At 32.5% G+C, this 24,004-nt stretch overlaps 1 protein-coding gene across 4 annotated transcripts in view; it reads right to left on the bottom strand.

The window, feature by feature from the left end:
- Positions 1–11,847: 11,847 nt before the first annotated feature.
- The window catches only part of LOC132730345 (zinc finger protein 85-like), a 49,203-nt gene continuing 37,046 nt past the window's right edge, over positions 11,848–24,004 (bottom strand). Inside the window, exons 3-4 of one of the 4 annotated variants that reach the window (XM_060716245.1) lie at positions 13,978–14,046; positions 11,848–13,744 (exon numbers count right to left, since the gene is read on the bottom strand). In XM_060716245.1, coding sequence (XP_060572228.1) covers positions 12,208–13,719 — 1,512 coding nt within the window. In that variant the 5' untranslated portion in view covers positions 13,720–13,744; positions 13,978–14,046 and the 3' untranslated portion in view covers positions 11,848–12,207. Of the gene's footprint in view, positions 14,102–24,004 lie in introns of all 4 variants that reach the window. The other 3 variants (XM_060716247.1, XM_060716246.1, XM_060716244.1) reach the window with 3 other exon arrangements.

The raw sequence follows: 24,004 nt of genomic DNA, 5'->3' as shown, positions 1-24,004 counted from the left end.
CTGAGATAATAAAACCATGCCTAATTACCACCTGTAGTTCAACTTTTTTGATGTGGGTGGTCTCATATCCTTAATGGCCTCAATTTTGGCGCGGATCGGCCTTTAAGCCCTCTGCAGTTAACACGTGACCAAAATTAACTAAAATCTCGTTGAGACCTACTTCCAACTTTCTTGGAATTGAAACGAATGCCTTTGTTTAAAGCACGTTCAAGGACAGCTACTAAAATTTCGGTCATGACTTTCCCTCGTGGAACCCCATACACAAATATCATCAACAATTGTAGCTACCCCTTCGAGACCTATCAGTGCCTCTTCAAGGGCGCGAACCAAAAAATCACCTGATACGTTTAATCCGTATGGACATCGAAGATACCTGAAGACCCCCAACGGACTGTTAAATGCAGTCAAATATGACGACTCTTCAGATAATTGTATTGACCAGTAAGCACTAGTTAAGTCTAATTTAGTGAAATACTTTGCATTACCAAACTTATGTAATACGTCATCAAGTGTTTTAAGCGGGTAGGGTGTACGCATAATTGCACTATTAAGCGAACGAGGGTCTAAACAAAGACGTATATCGCCATTACTTTTTTCAGTAACAACTAAATTATTACACCATTCAGTGGGTGTTGAAATCTTAGCAATTACTCCAATTTTTTTCCATTCGTGTAAGTTCCTGTTTCACTTTATCTTGTAAAGCAGCTGGAATCCTACGGGGAGGATGAACAACTGGTGTAGCATTTGGGTCAACATGAATGTTACATTCCCCAGGGAGTAACCCTATGTCATCAAAAACCTGGGCATAATCCGTCAAAAGGGACTCTTTAGAAAGAAATGCCTCTTTATTTCTATGATTATAATCATTTTGTACAGAATGAGCAAATTCTATGAGCTTAAAGCCCAAGCACGACTCGCAACCTAATAATGGTGGGGATTTCGTGTCTACGACATGAAACGTGACATTTTTTGCTTGACCTGAAACAGCATGAGAACAAGGGAGAGTGATTTGCCCTTTGCTATGCAAGGAATTACCATTGTAGGCGGTCAATTTAAATGTGGGCTTTTCAAGTGGTGTCTTGATTCCTAAACCTTGAAAGGTATATAATGGCAAAATGTTTACCTGAGAGCCAGTGTCTAACTTCATTTGCACAGCCTTTTTACTATTTCCAATTAATATTTCTGTAAACATCTGTCCATTTTTTACTGTTACACAGTCAAGACTGTCCACATTTTCTACACAGTCAATGTATAATTCAGAACTTAAATTTGAAATTTCATTCACTGTTCTAGATTTACAAACATTGCTCCAGTGGTTCCATTTTTTTACAATTGTTACATTGTGTTCCTTTTGCTGGACAACGCTGCTTGTCAGTATGTTGATTACCACATCTGTTACATTTTGTACTGTGTGAACGTTCCCCAATGCGACCTGGATTGCTTGATGTTTCTGTATATCGACCTGGATTCATCGATGAAGGGTTCCGAAACAAACGACCTTGGATGCCCGATGAACGGCTAGGCATCCGTCCCTTCGGTCTTGATACTGCATTTACCGGAGCACTTTCTTGGACGTTATTGAACATTTTTATTTGAGATGCAGCTTATTCAAATTCCTGGCAAATTTTTGTTGCCTTGTCTAATTTCAGATCTTTCCTTTCTCTTAGTTTCGTGGATGACACACCAAATATATAATTCTATCTCTGATCATGTCTTCTTTCATTGTTCCAAAATCACACTCTGTAGCCTTGTTTTTTACTATTGTGATGAATTGTTCCATTGTTTTTTCGCCTTGTGTGAAATTATTGAATTGATAGCGGCTAAATACTTGGTTAATTATGGGAGCGATGTGTTCTCGGACTTTTTGGAAGATCTTTTTTGTTTCTTTTCTATCAGCATTAGATGAATTGGCGGCTCTATATATTTCTCTTCCCTTCGCACCCATATAAAGCAGTAGCATTGTAACGTGGACACCTTCTTCTTGCTCTTTCAAGGGTCCTTTAAATACTAATTCACAGTGCTCTTGAAATTTTGCGAATTCTTCTACAAGATTGGTTGATGACCAGTCCATTTGAGGTTGCGGGATACCACTTAAATTCATTTTTTTATAATATTCCAGCACTTAAGGAAATGTTAATGTAATAATCCAACAAGAAGGAATTATAGTTAATTTCTGTCCTTTTTTTAAAGAATGTTTATTGCACATTTGTTAATATTCCGTCATTAGGAATGATTTACCTTTTTATATAATATTCTTTCCTTAGAAATTATAATTAAACAATTTAAAATATTCCGTCTTTAAGAATTATTATCTTTCCACTTCTGACACCATGTTACGTCATGGGTTTATGAACGACATAAATATATATGTGCTCTAACTACGTTTATTATCTAAACTATATTATATGATACATGTGTTTACATATCAGTGTCCGTGATTGTAGTATCTATATGATCTAGGGAACTCTCTATTATAAAGGAGCTGTACGCACCTAGAGTATCATGTTACAGTTTACTCATCATGCTACACAACTCACATACTTTCAACACTTTTTTATTTTAGAGAACTGTTTTATAATATTCAAATTTACCGTAACACTATGCCCCCTGAATAGCTCAGTTTCCACAAAATATAATCTCTAAACCGCGGTACAATTGGGAATTGTTTTGGAAATTTTGAAAAACTATGCTTAATTGCATTGGGAGTGAGTATGATATTCGGCCCTGTAACTGTACAGAAAGGCTGAAAAAACCATGTTAGCACATAATAAATAGCGAGGAATTAATAGAATAATTTTTACACTTCCACTATATTATTAGATTACTAGCTCTGTTTAACTTAATAAATTAATTTCAAATGATGTATACATTTCAGGCTGGGAGAAAGATGTAGCCACATTGCCGGAAATTCTGTTTGCCTTAGAGGAAAATCATAGTACCAGTAGTGAGGATCCTGATTCAGAAGTTGCATATACATCCAAACGATGTGTGTGGAATCAACCGAGCAAACGTAGACATAGTCCAAAAAAATTGAAAACATTACATTCAAAAGAATTAAATTACGAGATGAGGAAAAAACCACTTCCAGTAAAACCACAAGTTGTATTGCCCGATGAGCACGACTTAAGTTAATTTAGGGATGAGTTATGCTCCAGGTTAGGTAACCATACAAATGCTGCCAAATTTAGTTTAGTTTATTGCCATCTATTGACTCTACCATACTAACCGAGAGGGACTTAAATGTATCTCTAGAAGAGACAGTTGAAACATCATTATTCATATCTCATCCATAAACATACATGCAAACTGTAAAAGAAAGTATTATGTCTCAGGAAGAAGCTTTATCTTTTCTAAAAGATTGTTAATTATCAAGATGTCATTGATGAAATTGAAGAACGAACAAGAGGACAGAGAGGCAATGATTTATGGTTGACATCCATGAAGGCTCGAATAACAGCATCTGTATTGACATCAGTACACGAAAATCCAATACACTACCTGACAAACTGGTTGAAAGAATTCTTGGAAATTCTGGTAACAATAAATATAATGAGTTTGTGCCATCTTTAAAATGGGGAAAGAAAATGGGTCAAAGACAGAAAAGGCCGGGTTGCATTTGTACACCAAATATCATGAGGCTGTGATGTTACGAAAAAATTTTTCCATTGACCCATTAATGTCGGAAAGGTAAATAGGAATTGGATTAGCAACACACCTAAAATCGAATCCCACAGTATGGGACCATGTGTCAATGCTGTATGCCAAATATCAAGAGGCTGTTATTAGCAGTTTCTGAGAAAAATGTTACGAAAATTTCCTACTATTGACCATTAATGTGAACAGGAAGTGGATGAGCTGCAGACTTGAAATGGAATCCCACAGTATGGGACCATGTGTCAATGCTGCATGCCAAATATCAAGAGGCTGTGATAAGTAGTTGCTGAGAAAACTGTTACGAAAATTTCATACCATTGACCATTAATGTCGAAAAATCTAACTAATATAACTAAGTGGATAAACAGGAAGTGGATGAGCGACAGACCTGAAATCGAATCCCACGGTATGGGACCATGTGTCAATGCTGTATGCCTAATATCAAGAGGCTGTGATAAGTAGTTGCTGAGAAAACTGTTACGAAAAATTCCTACCATTGACCATTAATGTCGAAAAATCTAACTAATATAACTAAGTGGATAAACAGGAAGTGGATGAGCGACAGACCTGAAATCGAATCCCACGGTATGGGACTCTGTGTCAATGCTGTATGCCAAATATCAAGAGGCTGTGATAAGTAGTTGCTGAGAAAACTGTTACGAAAATTTCCTACAATTGACCATTAATGTCGAAAAATCTAACTAATATAACTAAGTGGATAAACAGGCAGTGGATGAGCGACAGACCTGAAATCGAATCCCACGGTATGGGACCATGTGTCAATGTTGTATGCCAAATATCAAGAGGCTGTGATAAGTAGTTGCTGAGAAAACGGTTACGAAAATTTCCTACCATTGACCATTAATGTCGAAAAATCTAAACTAATATAACTAAGTGGATAAACAGGAAGTGGATGAGCGACAGACCTGAAATCGAATCCCACAGTATGGGACCAAGTGTCAAATGCTGTATGCCAAATATCAAGAGGCTGTGATAAGTAGTTTGCTGAGAAAACTGTTACGAAAATTTCCTACCATTGACCATTAATGCCGAAAAAATCTAACTAATATAACTAAGTGGATAAACAGGAAGTGGATGAGCGACCAGACCTGAAATCGAATCCCACGGTATGGGACCATGTGTCAATGCTGTATGCCTAATATCAAGAGGCTGTGATAAGTAGTTGCTGAGAAAACTGTTACGAAAATTTCCTACATTGACCATTAATGTCAAAAAATCTAAACTAATTTAACTAAAGTGGATAAAACAGGAAGTGGATGAGCGACAGACCTGAAATCGAATCCCACAGTATGGGACCATGTGTCAATGCTGTATGCCAAATATCAAGAGGTCGTGATAAGTAGTTGCTGAGAAAACTGTTACGAAAATATTTTCCCCGCCCACCCGCCGCCCGGATGCCCGCCCGCCCGCCGCCCAACCTTCACCATACTATAACCCGGGTTTGCACCAGTGCAACCCGGCCAAAAATGGAAAATGTTGCCAAAGAAGCATTACATCGCAATAAATAAACTTAAATTTAAAAGAAAAATTCAAATCCAAGAAAAAAAGATTGATACTTTATAAGGATTATTCATATTTAGGAGCAAGTCCTGATGGTATTGTTGTTCACAACAGTTCAAAGCAATAATTCTTATCAAGGTTAAATGCCCTTACAAGTAGAGGACAAAATCTAATACTGAAGCCTGTAGAGATTCTGACTGCTTTTGTTTTGTTGATGAGAATAATGACATTCAATTAAAACATTCAAGCAGATATATACTATACCCAAATACAAGGTCAATTGGGAATATGCTGTGCAAAATCTTGTGACTTGTTTTTTTTTATACAACAAAACAAACAAAAATCATATCTGTGTCCTTTGATGAAGTGTTTTGGGAGAATCTTCTTAAGGAATTAATTGCATTTTATAAACTGTTTGTACTTCATAAACTTTCAAATTAAAGTCATGTTTATGACAGATCATACTAAGATGTTATTGGGAATCAGTGTATGGGTTTCAAATTTGTAGAGTTAAAACATTCAATTTAAACATGAATTCTTATTTCAGTATTGCATACTTAATCAGGATTTTTAATGACAATGTTCTGTTAACTGGTTGAAATGATATAAATATGTTTTAAACACTGTTATAAATGTTTGTGTTGTACAATTAATATATAACACAAACATATTCAAGATTATTATGACATAGTATAATGATAAATGATCTTAAGTTTATTTTACATATTTAAACATTCAAGTAACTTATATATTTGGCAATATGTTTTCAGCAAATTTGTTTTGTGTGTCTCTTAACAAGTCTCAAAAATAAAATGCAGTGCTTATTTTTACACATTGGCAATTTAATACTCTGTATCATAATGTATCATGTTAATGTTGAAGATCATTCAGTATTAAATGAAATGCATTGAAAGGTTTAACAGAGACATATTGAAAAAAAATATTTCTTCATATTGAAATTCAATGACATTTTGAGTAAATGGCAACAGATTGTGAAAACAAAAGTGTACATTTGCACTGTTATCAAAGCATGACAAAATATAATATAAGTACTGTTAAAAACAATTTCTAATATTGATTTACATTTTCACAAAGTTGTACAACATTTTCATATTTTTATTCTGGACTATTAGTCATTTGATAATATTATTAAATATAATGTGTAACAATTGTTTTTATATATTTGTAGAAATCAGTATTACTGGAATCTTTAACATGAAAAAGGTCATGTACATATACTAAGTACATTGTTCAAAAATATGCTGAATGTAACCACCAGTACACTCTGTAGTTATAAATGAATTAAATTAAAACAGTTCTTTGTAGTTTTTCAATTCCTTACAACATTTGAACAAGAAAAAAAATTACGACGAAACAAGTGAGTTATAGACTTTGTATGTAGAAAGGCTCATATAATATTTTTCAGTGAATGAAATTTAAATTTAAGATAAGAAAAAGTGGCCGCATTGCTTACATTAATCACTTCAAAAGGTACAAGAAAAGAAAGGTACAAATAAGAAATCTTACTGCTCTAGAAAAAAAGATGAGACAAAAATTATGATGCAGACAAAAATCTGTAAAAGCTGAGATCATTTTGAAAATCAAAGTTAAATATCTTTTCAGGAAAGTACATATGTATTACTCTTGCTCTCAACTCATTTTACTAATTATGGTCAATCACATTACATATTGTTTATTAATTAAAACATTTTTTTTTGCAATAATCTCAGAAATCACCTAGTTGTGAGCTTGTTCACAATAAAAAATGGACATTAAATTTGAATCCCATTAAAGTAGAAATTTCCATAAAACATGAAAGTAAGAATAACAGTTATATATGTGGTGTTGTCCACATCTCAAAAAACTGAATGATATCTATGTATCAATAAAGTTTCAAGTTTATATCTCTAAATTACTCTGCAGGTATACTCCAGACAAAATAATGTACATGTATGAATACAAAATGTATAAGAGCTATGGAATTTTACATCTGAAGAGTTTTTTTACCTACATACTGCCAAAGTATTCTTGCATATCAGACTTGCGTTTCCATTAGTTTTAAAATGAGAATTTTAAACATATGACTGCATGGCAAAATTGTAACAGGATAAATAGAATGATAGGTAAGAGTCACAGAATTGGAGACAATTTATCTGGCTCGGCTGCGGATGTTATCTAGTTTGCCTTCTGCTCACTAGATAAATTCCTACGCCTTAATTGCCTCAAACTTGCTCCATCCACAGCAATAACCCATTATTCTCTATATTATTGCAGACAAAGCTGCAACTATAAGTTTGTCATTCAGGGATCACATTAAAGCAATTAAATTAATTTCAGTAATGGTGGTATTAAATTAGTTAAAGCGCTGCAAACAAAAAATATTTCATTTGAGACCTTAATTGTTGATAGCAAGTAGCAACACGCCCTGGAGAATTCTAAAATTTTTAATTTGCTCCATCTTCCTCTCAACATGAATTCTTGCAGATGCAATATGCGCCTTGTCAAATCAACCTCTAGCTTCCTTTGAAAATTGAGATTTTGTTTTAAAGGATGGACAATACATCTTGACACCAAGTTTTTTAAGGTCTGATTTCAAATGAATGAACCCTTTATCTACCATTACAGCATCTCCCTTCTCCAACATCTGTAGCAAACTGCTTTCTCTTGTGATCTCTACATCAGAGGCAAAGCCTCCCCAAAGTTTAGACACAAAGACAGTAGCTCCAGTCATGCTGACTGACCAACTAACACTTTGAATGTATTATGAGATTTACAATTTGTATAAGTTCCAATGAAGATGGTACGTGTTTGAATAAAACTTTCAGTACATTATCAAGAATTATCCTAGTGTCTCTAAAGTGTGTAAAACAAGATGGAATTGATTTCTGCAATACTTCTAATTTGGGCAAATACACTAATGATTGAAGATACTTGTACATAAAAACTATCCAAGAATTGAATATTTTTGAAACAGAACTACCAGATATTTTAAATCTATATTCTAGGTCTTTCACAAGTAAGCCAAGTCTAAGTCTCATCATCACTGAAAGAAATTCTTCAAGACCTCAACTTCCATTTTTTTCCAGTGTCATTTTTAAAGGTGTTCGGTTTTGCTGAACATAACTTATCTACACCAAATTCAATAAGGGTTAAAAATAGAAAGTTAAAAATGAGAAATGATGGTAAACCGGTGTAAAACATTATTTTTTCATCACTGTCTTGTATATCTTCAATTGTAATATCCGGTCTTTTTGTGTGTGTTGAAATATACTGTGTCCTGCTTTGGCCAGTTGAAGGTCTCCTATTGACATGATCGATATTTTTTTCTAAAGTCTTATTCCTCTTTCTGTATTTTCATAGAAAAAGTGGCAATATTTTTCATTCTCGCAAGGAACGTGTCGCGCTATATGTATAACGTTGAATTTGTCTCATGCTTATACTTTCTCATATTTAAATCCTGGTGCGAAATCAAAATGTAAAAATCTTCGCGATGAATCAAGCAGCACACCTCCAGATTCATGCTAATTTTCACGAAAATTTTGAAAATGTATTTGAATGTTTAATATAAAGGAAGCAAATAACACATTATCAATGGCACTTACAGCTCACGTAAATTACCAAAAAGTGGTCAAAATATGCAAAAATATGCCTTACTGCGTTAGTAACGCAATATAAATATAGTTAAAAATACTGAAAAATCTGTCCTTAACCGCACATAACTTGTAAAACATGTATTACTTGAATCTTGCATCATTTTACTTTTCCTTATATTATAGTACACATTTCTGATGTTTGATTTTATTGAAATATTTTGACTAATCTTTAGACAAGCAGCTTTAACCTTAATTTTCGCATGTTTCTTTCGAGAACTTTAACTTATTACCAGTGTCAATAGTGAAAAGTCTTAATTCGGACGAGAATGTTAAATCTCCCTAACTTATCTATTAACAAGAGCCAGTGCGTTTGACTATAGTCTCAGTGCTTGATAGTAAAACAAAAAGCCCCAGAATAATGAAGAATTTTTTATCTTCAAAAATTGCCGTAGTTCTGTCAAAATTCACAATTACAATAGCTCTTCCTATTTTGTGAGTAGTCGAGCTTAAACAAGAGATTTAATCAATTTTAAATCGTAGCAGGCGATATTTTAACTGCCTCAAACAGGACACCATAGAAACTGACGGAAAATTGTAGCAAACCAGATAGCGCAACCCATGGGTAAATTCAGAATCAAATAAATTGGATGGCCATTTCCAGGAACATTGTAACTGTTGAGTTAAGCATTGACGAAACTAACATATACTGTCCCAGCACCCCCCCCCCCTCACACACACAGACACACACAAATCATCGGCCATATACAGCTGATTATTGCGTTAAGCTAAGCATGTGAATAAGGAAACTTACCGCATTTGGGGTCCAAAACGTTATCTATATATCATTGACGCAAAAGAGACGGTTTCAATGTTGAATGACATAAAAGATCTCTCTGATAATGCAGCCATTTTAACAGTGTTTATCATGAATGAAAGTGAATTATGTGCGATTCAAATAAGCGCACGAAAATTCCGTGCGAATACAATTTGCTTACAAAAGCTAAAAGGCCATGCAAATATTTTCTCTAGTTTTATATTTTCAACCTGAACATACATTTAATTTCAATTAGATTTATTCATAATTAAATGTGTTTATTAATTGATCTGTTCTTTTTACTTAAACGTCGTGTAAGTCGGATACAGTTAGTCGTTTTTTCTTCAAAAGTATCTTCTTACAGAAGAAGACAGTTCGCTAGGACAAACAACAATTTATCCTCGGCTTCGCCTCAGACAATTTGTTGTTTATCCTAGCAAACTGTCTTCTTATGTCTGTAAGAAGACACTTTTGAAGAAAAACTCGTACTGTATCCATTACTTAGCGAAGCATAAGACAAAACAATACAAATTTAAAAGATGAGAAAAGCATGATAATAACAATTTCATATTTTGAATTCTAGTAAAACCACGATAATAACAATTAATTACATATTTAGGACACGAGTAAACCGTGAAAATAAAGATTTATATTTTGGAGACAAGTAAAACCATGATAATAACAATTACATATTTTGGACCCCAGTAAATCCATGATAATGAATGTTACATATTTTGGACACGTGTAAACCATGATAATTATAATATATTACAATTATAAATAGAAAAGATGTGGAAAAACAGGTAATTGTATAGGTACTGTCTTTGGTATACAAATCATAATTGTATAGGAACTGTCTTTGGTTTACAAATTATACTTCCGTGGCCGAGTGGTTAAGGTCGTTGACTTCAAACCTCTTGCCACTCACCGCTGTGGGTTCGAATCCCGACAGGGACTTTGGATTCTTTAATGTGAGGAAGCTATCCAGCTAGCTTACGGAACGTCGGTGGTTCTACCCAGGTGCCCGTTCGTGCCTGAAACAATGCACGGAAGGTCACCTGAGGTCTTCGGCCACCAGTAAAGCTGGAACGTCGTGATATGACCTATACTGTGTCGATGTGACCTAATCAAACAAACAAAATAAGAACTGTCTGAGGACAGTAACGCTCGACTATTCGAAAAGTTATCACAAGGGTGTTTCATTGAGTATAACAATGCTTACCTATATGAATACATAAAATTGTCCGAAAAGGTACAAACCCTTCAGTAGTTATGGAGATGCCAGCTTACAAGCAAAAATTTACCTAGAATTTCTAAGTCGAAAATGGGGCATAATTATGCAAAAAAGCAAATCAAAGTTATGGGACTTGTGCCAATCATCTTAAATAATCACAGAGAACAAGTGTGTGAAGTTTCAGTCCATTCCCTTCAGTAGTTATGGAGATACCAGCTTACATGAAAACACCTAACCAAGAATTTCTAAGTCGAAAAAAGGGCATAATTGTGTAAAAAAGCAAATCAGAGTTATGGGACTTGTGCCAATCACCTGAGATAATCACAGAGATCAAGTGTGTGAAGTTTAAATCCATTCCCTTCAGTAGTTATGGAGATACCAGCTTACACGCAAAAACTTAACCAATAATTTCTAAGTTGGAAAAGGGGCATAAATATGTAAAAAAGCAAATCAGAGTTATGGGACTTGTGCCAATCATCTTAGATAATCATAGAGAACAAATGTGTGAAGTTCAATCCATTCCCTTCGTTAGTTATGGAGATACCAGCTTACACGCAAAAACTTAACCAAGAATTTCTAAGTTGGAAAAGGGGCATAATGATGTAAAAAAGCAAATCAGAGTTATGGGACTTGTGCCAATCATCTAAGATAATCATAGAGAACAAATGTGTGAAGTTTCAATCCATTCCTTTCATTAGTTATGGAGATACCAGCTTACACGCAAAAACTTAACCAAGAATTTGTAAGTCGAAAAAGGGGCATAATTATGTAAAAAAGCAAATCAAAGTTATGGGACTTGTGCCAATCATCTTAGATAATCACAGAGAACAAGTGTGTGAAGTTTCAATCCATTCCCTTCAGTAGTTATGGAGATACCAGCTTACATGCAAAACTTAACCGCAGGGACGCCGACGCCGACAAATGGGTGACTGCATTAGCTCGATTATTCTGTGAATAGTCGAGCTTAAAAAAACATACTAATACAAATGGAAAGACGTGGAAATTTTTGACATAATAACAGAGGTTAAAGAAAAGTATACATAGTATATATGAAGTAATATTTACATTTTTATGCAAGAAATTGCCCCTTATTATCTATATGGTAAATCTTCAAACCTAACACAAAACAGAAGAATGTTAAATTCAAATTCAACAGTTTTTAGTACTGTAAATAATTTGTGTAATCTGTTTTTTTTCTCTTCTTTTTCTTGCCGTGTCATTATGTCTTTCGGTCTCAGCAGTATACCAGAGTTAATAGCATTTCATACGATATGCATGATAGATATAGTGCTAAAATGGTTTGCATGCACTTTTGTCTACTTAAATGTGCATCTCAACGTGCGATTCAAGATTTTTTTTCCCTTAAAAATGATTTATCACATGTATCACATTTATAATTTCTCTTTTTTGTGCCTTCTCGTATGTTTTTTCATCTCACAACTGTTGGAGCACTGGAAAATGCAATATTTGCATTCATATGTAATTTTGTTAGTATGGATATTCATATGCCTATATCGGCTTTGAAGACCCTTAAAAGATCGATTCTTCACGTCAATGTGTATTGTCATATGTCTTTCAAGATGGTGGCTCTGAGAAAATGAACGATGGCATATTTCACATTCATGATTCTTCTCACCAGTGTGTATTGTCATATGTCTTTTAAGACTTCCACTTCGAGAAAATAAATTTTGACATATTTCACATCTATGATTCTTCTCACCAGTGTGTATTGTCATATGTCTTTCAAGATCTCCACTTTGAGAAAATGAACGGTGACATATTTCACATTTATGATTCTTTTCACCAGTGTGTATTGTCATATGTTGTTTAAGATTACTGCTGTGAGAAAATGAACTATGACATATTTCACATTTATGATTCTTCTCACAAGTGTGTATTGTCATATGTTGTTTAAGATTACTGCTCTGAGAAAATAAACGATGGCATATTTCACATCTAAGACTACGATTCTTCTCACCAGTGTGTATTGTCATATGTCTTTTAAGCTCTCCACTTCCAGAAAATGAATTATGACATATTTCACATCTATGATTCTTCTCACCAGTGTGTATTATCATATGCTTTTTAAGATTACTGCTTTGAGAAAATGAACGTAGACATATTTCACATTTATGATTCTTCTTGCCAGTGTGTACTGTCATATGTCTTTCAAGATCTCCACTTCGAGAAAATGAACTATGACATACCTCACATTTATGATTCTTCTTGCCAGTGTGTATTGTCATATGTCTTTTAAGATTACTGCTAGCAGAAAATGAACGATGGCATATTTCACATTCGTAATTCTTCTCACCAGTGTGTATTGTCATATGTCTTTTAAGACTTCCACTTCGAGAAAATAAATTTTGACATATTTCACATTTATGATTTTTTTCACCAGTGTGTATTGTCATGTGTTGTTTAAGATTACTGCTTTGAGAAAATGAACGTAGACATATTTCACATTTATGATTCTTCTTGCCAGTATGTACTGTCATATGTCTTTCAAGATCTCCACTTTGAGAAAATGAACTATGACATACGTCACATTTATGATTCTTCTCGCCAGTGTGTATTGTCATATGTGATTTAAGATGACCACTTAGAGTAAATGAACGGTGACATATTGCACATTGATAATTTCTCTCACCAGTGTGTACTCTTATATGTTGCTTAAGATTACTGATATTAGAAAATGATCTATGACATACTTCGCATATATGATTCTTCTCACCAGTATGCATTATCATGTGCGTTTTAAGATTACTGCTGTGCAAAGTTGAATATTCACAAATTTCACATTCATGATTCTTTTCACCAGTGTCGGTTGTTTTAAGACTACTGCTATTGGCAGGTAAGCAATCATATATTTTGCATCTGAAATTTTCCTCAGCAGTTGACATTGTTATATATACTTGAAGATCACATCTACAAGGAAATGATTTAAAACACACTATATTGACTAGTGTATTTTGAGGTTACTAATTTTCTACAATGACTGATAAAATAATTCCTTCATAATTGTGAGTTCGCATTTTCCAATATAGGAATATTCACAAACTAAAGTTAGTCACTGGTTTGTAAAAATGATGTTTCAGTACAATAAGAAAATCACAAAGGAAAATAAATTATCACATGTTCCAAAGCAATAGTTTTCTTACAAGAGTGGTTTCGCATATGCTTCTACAAATCACAACATATTTCTTCACACACACATATTGTATCTGTACCTCTGCTCAATAGTGTTTTTGTTGTTGCTTTTCTGCTAATGCCACATGGTTGTCACTGTTTAAAAAAGAAAGAAAAGAACAAGCAACTGTTAGTAAAAGTAAACATTTGTAAAAATCCTTTCAATACCTTATATAAGTGCATATAATAAATTTCATAAAAACAGAAATAGCGACATTTTATTATTAATTGGTTTTCATATTAACTCTAGATCTTATTTTGGTGTCAACACAACCAAAGCATAAAAACCTGAAACCTCATTGTGGTTAAATCGGAAGAACAATGTATGTTTGCATGAGAAACTCTGTCTTCTGATCACCCATACATTAATGTTAAAACAACAAACATGGCTATTATTAGGAAGCAATCATAATTAAACAGTATAAATATGCACTGTAACGGATGTTTTAATAGCAATTTAATCTTTTTATGAGATATTTACTAATGCACCGTGAAGCTTAAACAGTTAGTATTTTTGCACAAAAAAAATCTCATACATTTGTATTTGCTGTGTAATAATAAATAGTAACAATCCTTACCAAATAATGGTGATAAGTCAAATAAAGAGTTATCTCTCTTTTATATCATTCATAATAAATATACATATCGAGGGCTTAACGCAATAAGGGCGTAACTACGTTTTTTTCCAAAAATGGTTTTATATCATTTTTGACATTATTTTAGTCTTACCCATGAACTCTGAAAGTTTGAACAAAGTATATTATTTATTTATATCTACTTTTTGATAATACTATAAGGGCCTATCAAAGTGACTTATTTTTTATGCAATAAGGGAGTAACTTGACTTACGTCCTTATTGCATATATATAAAGAATCTAAGAGTTTAAATTCTTTTCTGCAACATAGGCAAAAGTATATTAAATAAATCTCAGTGATGTCATAAAAGTGCAGAAAGATAGCACTGTCTCTTTCTAACAATATCAGACCTACTTTAAATATAAAATAATGTCCATGAAACAAGACTTGCTAATAATTGAAGTCAAATCAATATTAAATGCATTTTCTCTTCTATTTTATTTTTAGAAAATGCACAGTCATGCAAGAACAAACTGCATCATTTAAACCTTTTTTATTTCTTTAACTGATACCATTATCTGTTGCTAAGAATTTTTCAGAATAACTGAATTACCGGTATATTATTACTATTTACAGAAGTCACGGTAACCAATTGACAGGACAAAAGTTATAGAAAACTTTAAAGATTTTTCTATACCAATGTATAAGAATTACATCACATATATTTTACATATTATATACTAAACTTTTGTACAGTGTTTTAAAGACATTGATTTGCACATAAAATAAAATCTGTTTAAGTATTTAAAAACAATCAAGTTTATCAATTAAATGAAGATATTCAATTAAATATCACATTGTCAATTATTCTTTTAATATTTATGTTTTATTGTAGAAGATCATTTACAGAGTACACCACATGTCTGATGTTTCTGAAGTCATTCTCCAAGTGAAACAAGTAACTGATAACGTTCTTATGTACCTGAACCATTTTAAATGAAGGCTTTTAATTAAAGGAACAAACTCCACTGAGGTCCAAAAGACAAAAATATGAATTTCTTAAAACAGGCAAAAGATTTGCAAACAACGATTAAAAATATACCCACACATATATTGAAAATCATATTTTTGTGTTATTCTTAGCCTAATTTAGTTGAATACTTTTCAATATTGGGTCATTTTTCATGATTAGAATTATTATTCTGGAAAAACAGACTTAGGGATTGAAATGAAATTTTTTACACCTGTTTTTGTTCTAGACCTACATCAAATGGAACATAAATGTTGAAAAATAATATCTAGTCCTGTCTAGGCAAAAAACCTCAGTTGAGTCCCTTTAAAGACACATTTTGCCCCAGAAAGGAATAATTATTGCCTTCATTAGAATGAGCAAACAAGAGTTTCATAATGTGTAAATAATGGTTTTAGAGCATGTAAGATACTTTTAACATGAAAAAAGAAGCACTGAATGTGAAATTATTTGTCATAAAAGTAGCAAAATGTAAACAAAGCAGTATTTTAACATTTTAACTGCTATAAAAATCACTGTACTGTACTGTGCTAAATGCCAAAATTGAAAAGAAACAAATGATGGCTCAGATGTATCTCAAATGTGTAACTTTTTGGAAACTAATAGAACACCAAACAAAAATAGCTTTCGAAGCATTTCTGGCGCGTAATGGGCCTTTAAATAAGACCAAAATGTATTTAGCTAATAGCCTAATAACTGCAGTATATTGATTGAGGCAAGCAACTTTCAAATCCTGTATAACACTGCCTACTGTGCTTTAATTCTCTTTTAAAAAATATTCTTGAATAATTTTACAAAAACTTTCTGCAAACTCATTGCCCCTTAAAGTTAATGTAACTTCAGAATTTAAATTACATACATTTTATTGGTGCTACAAGTATAGAAAAATCCCTTGTTATTGTAAGTAAATTTCAAATTTGAGGGAGTTTATCTTCTGACCTCAAACCAATTTTTACAATTTGGTAATTGAAACCCAATAATCTATTATTATTGTGGGTAGGAATAAGAAAACAATCTAGAAAAGGGATGATCTGGTAGAAGTTTACTAGCAGATGGCACTTTTCATTTAAAGTTGTTTAAAAATGGTGAAATCATTATCTACACCATACCAGAGAGACTTTTTAGACATTATTTTCATGGTTTACAAAAAATCTGATTTGAATTATTTAATAATACAAGCCACTATATTATTTGAGAGATTGTCATGTACAATTATTATGATCATAAGGAACAACACAGAAAAACTATTTTGCTTTATGATATTAGCAAGTCTTGCTAGCTTCTTTTGAAAAGTAAACTAACTAAAAAAAAGTGTTTGAGTCTTCTATAATCCTACTAATGTCCACTGTCAAAAGTGTTGTGGGTAATAGCATGGGAATTGGGAGAAGTCTTAACCTGCCAGTTGTCCATATACTACTGAGTCAATTCAATTATTTTATTTTAGCAACAAATATTTGGATATAGCCGCTTACTTACATTATGTAGAAGAATTGTTGTGGATCACACCATTGGATATTTCATTAGGTCTTCAAGTGGTTGTCCACAAATCAAAGTCCCCATTATTTTCCATGTGAGTGGGGCAGATAAAACATAATGACAAGTGCATAAGGAATCAAAGTACTTAAGGGTATTAATGGATGGCAAGTTTTTAATTTTAAAAAATCGTCGTTAATATTTATTTTTCACCAACAAAAAGTGATCTTAATAGTTATGCAATAAAGCTAATTTTTTTATTCGAGCCCAATCCCTTATGCTAACAATGTAAAAAATAAAAAACTATTACTTTATTACCCTTCCAAATTTTTTCCACCTTTTTGATTGGATATTGATCCGCCGAAAGAAATTTATATTACAGAGCCACTAAATTTTCCCTTTGCCAAAGTTTGGGTATCCCACGTTGCAAACTACATGCGTTGTGGCGATGCGCGTACGGTTCGATTTTAAGCAGTGTAAATTCCAGTATACAAGCACTTTTTAAGTGTCAAATAAAAAATATTTACCAAAATAAAGTAATGATAAATATTCTCATCAGTATTGAAAACAAAAATGGCCTCGCGGCCTCGCCAATGCTTACAAAAAGTGTCTTCTACAGACTACTCCTTTTCTCTTGTTTGCGTTCATTAAGAACGAAAGCAAATACGTCATTTATTTATGTGATGTCATATTGTGGTGAAAGCATACTCTAAGTGAATCTTATTTCAACGTTTCAATTGAAACAGCAATAATTTATTTCAAAATCATCTTACTCGGCATGGGAAGGGTAATAAAATTATTATTTTGGTTTTGGAGTGATATATGTGGATATATTACCTGCCAAGATAAAATATCACCCTCGCCTAACGGCTCGGGTGATATAAAATCTTGCCAGGTAATATATCCACATAATATATCACTCCCAAACCAAAATAACATATAATATTAAGAGACGATGGACATAACCCCACATCCGGGATGTCAAAACCCCACACCTCAAAGTTTTTGTCCTACATTCTATATTACATATTAATAAGGGGAATTACTTGCTGCATACAATTTAATTTCTTTATATAAAAAGGATTTGTAAGCATTTGAAATAATTAGTGTATTACAAATATTTAAAATGTGCACACATTTGAATACAAAAATACGTTACACATATTTTTGATAATCAAACCCTACTGTTATGTGAAAGCATAAATATTGTAGTTATTGTGCCTATTCAGCTAGAAATGATGGCATAGAAAGGTACAATCATCTTTCAAAAATGAAAGAAACAGAATGGTAATAATCACAAATACTTCATTTTTCATTTTCATGATAGCTGTTTTACTTGTTTAATGTAATAACAAAAGGACTCCTAATGTTTACACAAAAACTAGTGTCCGCAGCTTGTACAATTTCATTAGTTAAAAATATTTTTGTCAAGTTCTTGAATACATTAAGCACTTAATTAATTTAATGGTATGCTAAACTAATTCCAATAAGAATTTAAATCAATATATTTCAATATATTGAATAAAAATAAGTGAGGCATGGACTATATAATAAAGGTCAATATTAAAGTCAGGAGGTATAAAATTCGCTGTCACATTGTAGAATTGCAAAAAAAATTAGTGTAGACTTTTAAGTATTTCTTGGAAAATCTTTGAGAAAGTTAAATATCCTATTTTAATTGACTTATATGTAGACATGGTACCATATTGCATAACAAAATATAGCCATGTTTAATGTAAATCTTACTGCAATATGGGCGTAAGTATACTTATACCCTTATTGCATATAATATTGTCATCAAATAATATGTAAAAGTTATGCAACAAGGGCATAAGTAATAAAATTGCAAATAAAGTGTTTTTTACATAATTTATTTTGATGTTAGTTTTTTTCCTCTACTGTAAAATTTTCAAAAATGTAGTTACGCCCTTATTGTGTTAAGCCATCGATATATGAGTTTATTTGTCAGATAATACCCTGTTCCAAATAAACTCATCATGATTCAAATACATCTATAGCTCTTTATACATCTCCCATCATAAATATCACAAATGGTATTTCTTATAAGTCAAATAAAGAGTTATCTCTCTTTTATATCATTCATAAGAAATATAAATATATGAGTTTATTTGACATGTTATATCCTGTTCCAGATAAACTCATCATGATTCAAATACTGTATAAGTACTTTTTTCTGTGAGAACTTTATTTCTGGTATTTCTGCGGTTCATAACAACACCGCAGATTTAAAAAACACATAAAATTAAGTCTTTCCCTATGTACATGTTGGAATGTTTCAACTATCGGTATTGTTTACTTACTTTACCCTATCTCCTTACGAATAACGGTTTTGGAATTTTTTCTTTATAAAATCTTTATTTATTATTTGTCGTGAATAAAATTTTCTCTGCACATGCACTTTATACTGTTGTTTATACGACTGTTTTAACTTTCTCATTTTAAAATATATTAAACGATATCATTATCAAAGACTTGATGCATTGATGTCAAATAAAAGTAAAAAATATATGTTTAATCTAGCAAAGTATATAAAAGAAGCATTATGTTTACATCAAAATACCCTTGAAAGTTTACCTGTCTTCTGATCGTACATATGTATATTGTACAGCATTATTTGTCTATGTTTTTTTATGTATATAATAGTCTTTGTTTTTTGTTTGTTTGTAAATGGCCAAAGGCAAATGTATTGCTGACTGCCAATAAATAAATGAATGAAATAAATGACTGAATGATAAACAATGACACATGTTTGTTAGTACCATAAAAACCTGCAATAAACATACTATTTTGTACTTGTACAAATCCTTGTGTCTATGTGCGATTTTGTCATTGTTTATTTTTCACATTTACCTGCATTTGTCGACTTATTAATATGAGAGACATTCTCTTATTCAAATTGTGTTTGAATGTAACTGTTGTTGTCTTTTGTTTATTAACTTGTAGTTGTACATGTTTCTACCCATATACATGAAGATTATGACGAGACACATTATAAGTTGTCAGAAGTAACGAAACATCTATAAATCTTGTAATGTTGTCTGTTTTATTGGTTGATTTTGTATAAATATCTAAATTAAAATGCAGAAATAAATCGCACCAATGCGAAAATGTTAACACCACAGAAATAAGATACGCAACAAGAGGGCCATGATGGCCCTGAGGTCGCTCACCTGTATAAAGCCCCCCCCCCCCCACACACACACCCATAAGAAGATGTTTCATGCTAAACATCTAAGCTCTAGCTCATTGGGCTTTATAAAAGAATATTTTTTAAAGTTTTTACTATACACATATAGTTAAAAACAATGACACCCCTGGGGCAGGGCCAGTTTTGACCCCAGGGCTTTTATTTGAACAAACTTTGGAGACACTTACTAGAAGATGTTTCATGCTTAATATCTAAACTCTAAGTATTTGGTTTTTTTCAAAGATTTTAAGTATTTGCTATACACATATAAGGAAAATCAATGACCCCCGGGGCGGGGCCAATTTTGACCCCAGGGCTTATATTTAAACAAACTTTGTAGACACTCACTAGAAGATGTTTCATGCTTAATATCTAAACTCTAGCTTTTTGGTTTTTTTCAAAGAAGATTTTTTAAGTTTTTGCTATATACATATATAAGGAAAATCAATGACCCCCAGGGCGGGGCCAATTTTGACCCCAGGGCTTTTATTTGAACAAACTTGGTAGACACCCATAAGAAGATGTTTCATGCTAAACATCTAAGCTCTAGCTCATTGGGCTTTTTAAAAGAAGATTTTTTTAAAGTTTTTACTATACACATACATGTATAGTTAAAAACAATGACACCCCTGGGGCGGGGCCAGTTTTGACCCCAGGGCTTTTATTTCAACAAACTTTGTAGACACTTACTAGAAGATGTTTCATGCTTAATAACTAAACTCTAGCTATTTGGGTTTTTTCAAAGAAGATTTAAAGTTTTTGCTATAAACATATAAGGAAAATCAATGACCCCCGGGGCGGGGCCAATTTTGACCCCAGGTCTTTTATTTGAACAAACTTTGTAGACACTCACTAGAAGATGTTTCATGCTTAATATCTAAATTCAAGCTATTTGGGTTTTATCAAAGAAAATTTTTAAGTTTTTGCTATACACATATAAGGAAAATCAATGACCCCTGGGGCGGGGCCAATTTTGACCCCAGGGCTTTTATTTGAACAAACTTGGTAGACACCTATTAGAACATGTTTGATGCTAAATTTCTTAGCTCTAGCTCTTTGGGTTCTTTAAAAGAAGATTTTTTAAGTTTTTACTATATGCATATAGGGAAAATCAATGACCCCTTGGGGCGGGGCCAATTTTGACCCCAGGGCTTTTATTTGAACAAACTTGGTAGACACTCACTAGAAGATGTTTCATGCCAAATATCTAAGCTCTAGCTCTAAGGGTTTTTTAAAAGAAGATATTTAAAGTTTTTCTTTCGGTTGCCATGGCAACCAGAGTTCTGCATGGAATTAAATTCTTTGAACAATTTTTAAAGGTGACCACCAAAGGAACATTCCTGTGAAGTTTGGATGAAATTGGCCTAGTGGTTTATGAGGAGATGTCATTTAAAGTAAAAGTTTCGGACGACGGACGCCGGACGGACGCCGATCGTACGCTGGACGAAAAGCGATCACAAAAGCTCACCCTGTCACTTTGTGACAGGTGAGCTAAAAAATTAAAACCCATTATTTTAACAACAAGAGCGATCAGTAATCACATGTGTCGCCTTATAATGCCAATTTCATGTTGGGACAAATTTTGTGACAGACGCACAGACAGACAGTGCACAACTAGAATTGGTACTGATCATTCCTGAAAAGTTTGGATAAAATTGCACCAGTAGTTAATGAGGAGTAGTCCGGACAAGCTTTTGTGTATCTGGCAACACACAGAAAAAAACACCTTTTTATCAAGGGCCATCACTCGGCCAAAAATCATTCAACCAGAAAACCAATATGCGCAAGGACTTGAGCTACAAGTCCGCAGAAATAAGTACTTATATGGTACATCTATAGCTCACTATTAATATGCCTGGTCTGAAAATGGCCATCATCAATTGTCAAAATGTCAACAACAAGACTAAGAGCAAACTTCAAGTTTTATCTTCTTTTTTTATGTCTATGTCATATATTATGCCCAATAAACAAACTAACTTTAAAAGAAATAGAATAATTATTTTTCTAGAAATATGATTTTTATGTCATAAGCCTGATCGGGCATTTTCACCAGCCTGTTTAAAGAACCGGAAAGATCATACTTAAACATATACATCATGACTCACTGCAGTGATTCAGATTGGATCTTTAGATAATTTATTCTATCTCTAGATAAGAAATGTAAACGATGGACTGGTATTCTGATACCCTTTCAGGGTATCGAGCTTATGGCTGAATGACAAGGATAATACACTGAGAGTTCAATACAGTTCATTTATGTAATTCGATTGCATTGTTTGCATTCATGTGAAAACAAAAAAGATAAAAATTCAGGAATTCGAAAATCTAGCTAAACGCCATTTTCCGGTACTTTCTGTATACGTACAACTCTGGGGAATCCATGGCATCTATAGGGCATGTACATGTAGTAACAATCTGTATGTTTTGGGTATTTTTTTTTATTAAACTAAAGTGTAATAAAACAATTATTTCTGAGTAAGAAAATAATTAAATATCACTGTATGAATAATTCAATACAAACAATAAAATAAATACAAAAGTTTCTGCAGAAAAAATCTCTATCTATTATGGCAGATTTATGCAACAACGAATGTTTTAATTCTACAAAATTTTATCATGGATGTGGCTAGCCGTACGGGCCCGTACGGCTAGCCAAAAGTTCTAGCCGTACGTCAGTCACGTACGACTAGCCAGGACACACTGTATTGTGTAGCCGTACGGAACTTTTCAAATTTATATACATATGTTATTTCATGACTTTAAGCGTGGATTTAAACCAAGAAATAGTAATTGTCTTCGTATATTTACTTTAAATAGAGATTAATCGCCTTGTTGGCTACAGTAAAAAAAGTACGAATATCGATCTTTATCATCTCAAGACATCGAGAAAAAAATAGCGTTAGGTCGCAGTTAAATAACATCAATTAAAATAGTTTACAAAATTTTGATAATAATCCTTTTTTGTTTCATAATGTTTAATTTTTGACACCTTTAAAATGAAAAAAAAAGAAAATAATTATTTTTAGGAACAGAACAGAACATTGTTTTATTTCAACTTGTACATAGTACATAATCATAATCATACATAGTGTGATACATGTAATACATTGCAATACATTACAATACATTTTCAATACTAATTTCCAATGCATTAAAACAAACTTTAAAGACAATGTCACGTTACTTTAGTTATTATTCTAGAATGTTATTTCAAATTAACAAAAATTGGTATTATAGTATTGAGGATAAACTGTTTTAAACATATTTAAATATACATGTTTACATAGCAGACATATCTTCAGAAAAAATCTATACATAAAAATGTTGAATGGAATTTTTTTAATAAGACATATATATTCATAAATCAAATTTATCTGACAGAATTAACAATAGTATTTCTGTAATTTAATGACTCTTTTATACATTTTGCCAGATTAAAAAATATATTCTTTTTATTGCTACATACTTAACCACTTAGGCTCTCATATTTGCGTCAATTACCGACGGTATAGAAGTTTGTACATCATTAAGGAAAGTTTGCATGTTCCGTGAAACGCATTTTAAAATTCTATTATCAGTCCCTGAGTAGGCTTTATATAAGGCTTATTGATTGATTTTGATTTTATGTTCGATATTTATCTACTGTATTTGAAAATTATACAATTATTTTTGCTTTTCACCGTTTTTTTTTCAATGTTCTTTTCATTTATTT

Source organism: Ruditapes philippinarum, unplaced genomic scaffold, assembly GCF_026571515.1.
Source record: "Ruditapes philippinarum isolate M1 unplaced genomic scaffold, ASM2657151v2 ctg5333_1_1_1_1, whole genome shotgun sequence".
NCBI lineage: Eukaryota > Metazoa > Mollusca > Bivalvia > Venerida > Veneridae > Ruditapes > Ruditapes philippinarum.
This window is presented reverse-complemented; position numbering and strand designations above follow the sequence as displayed.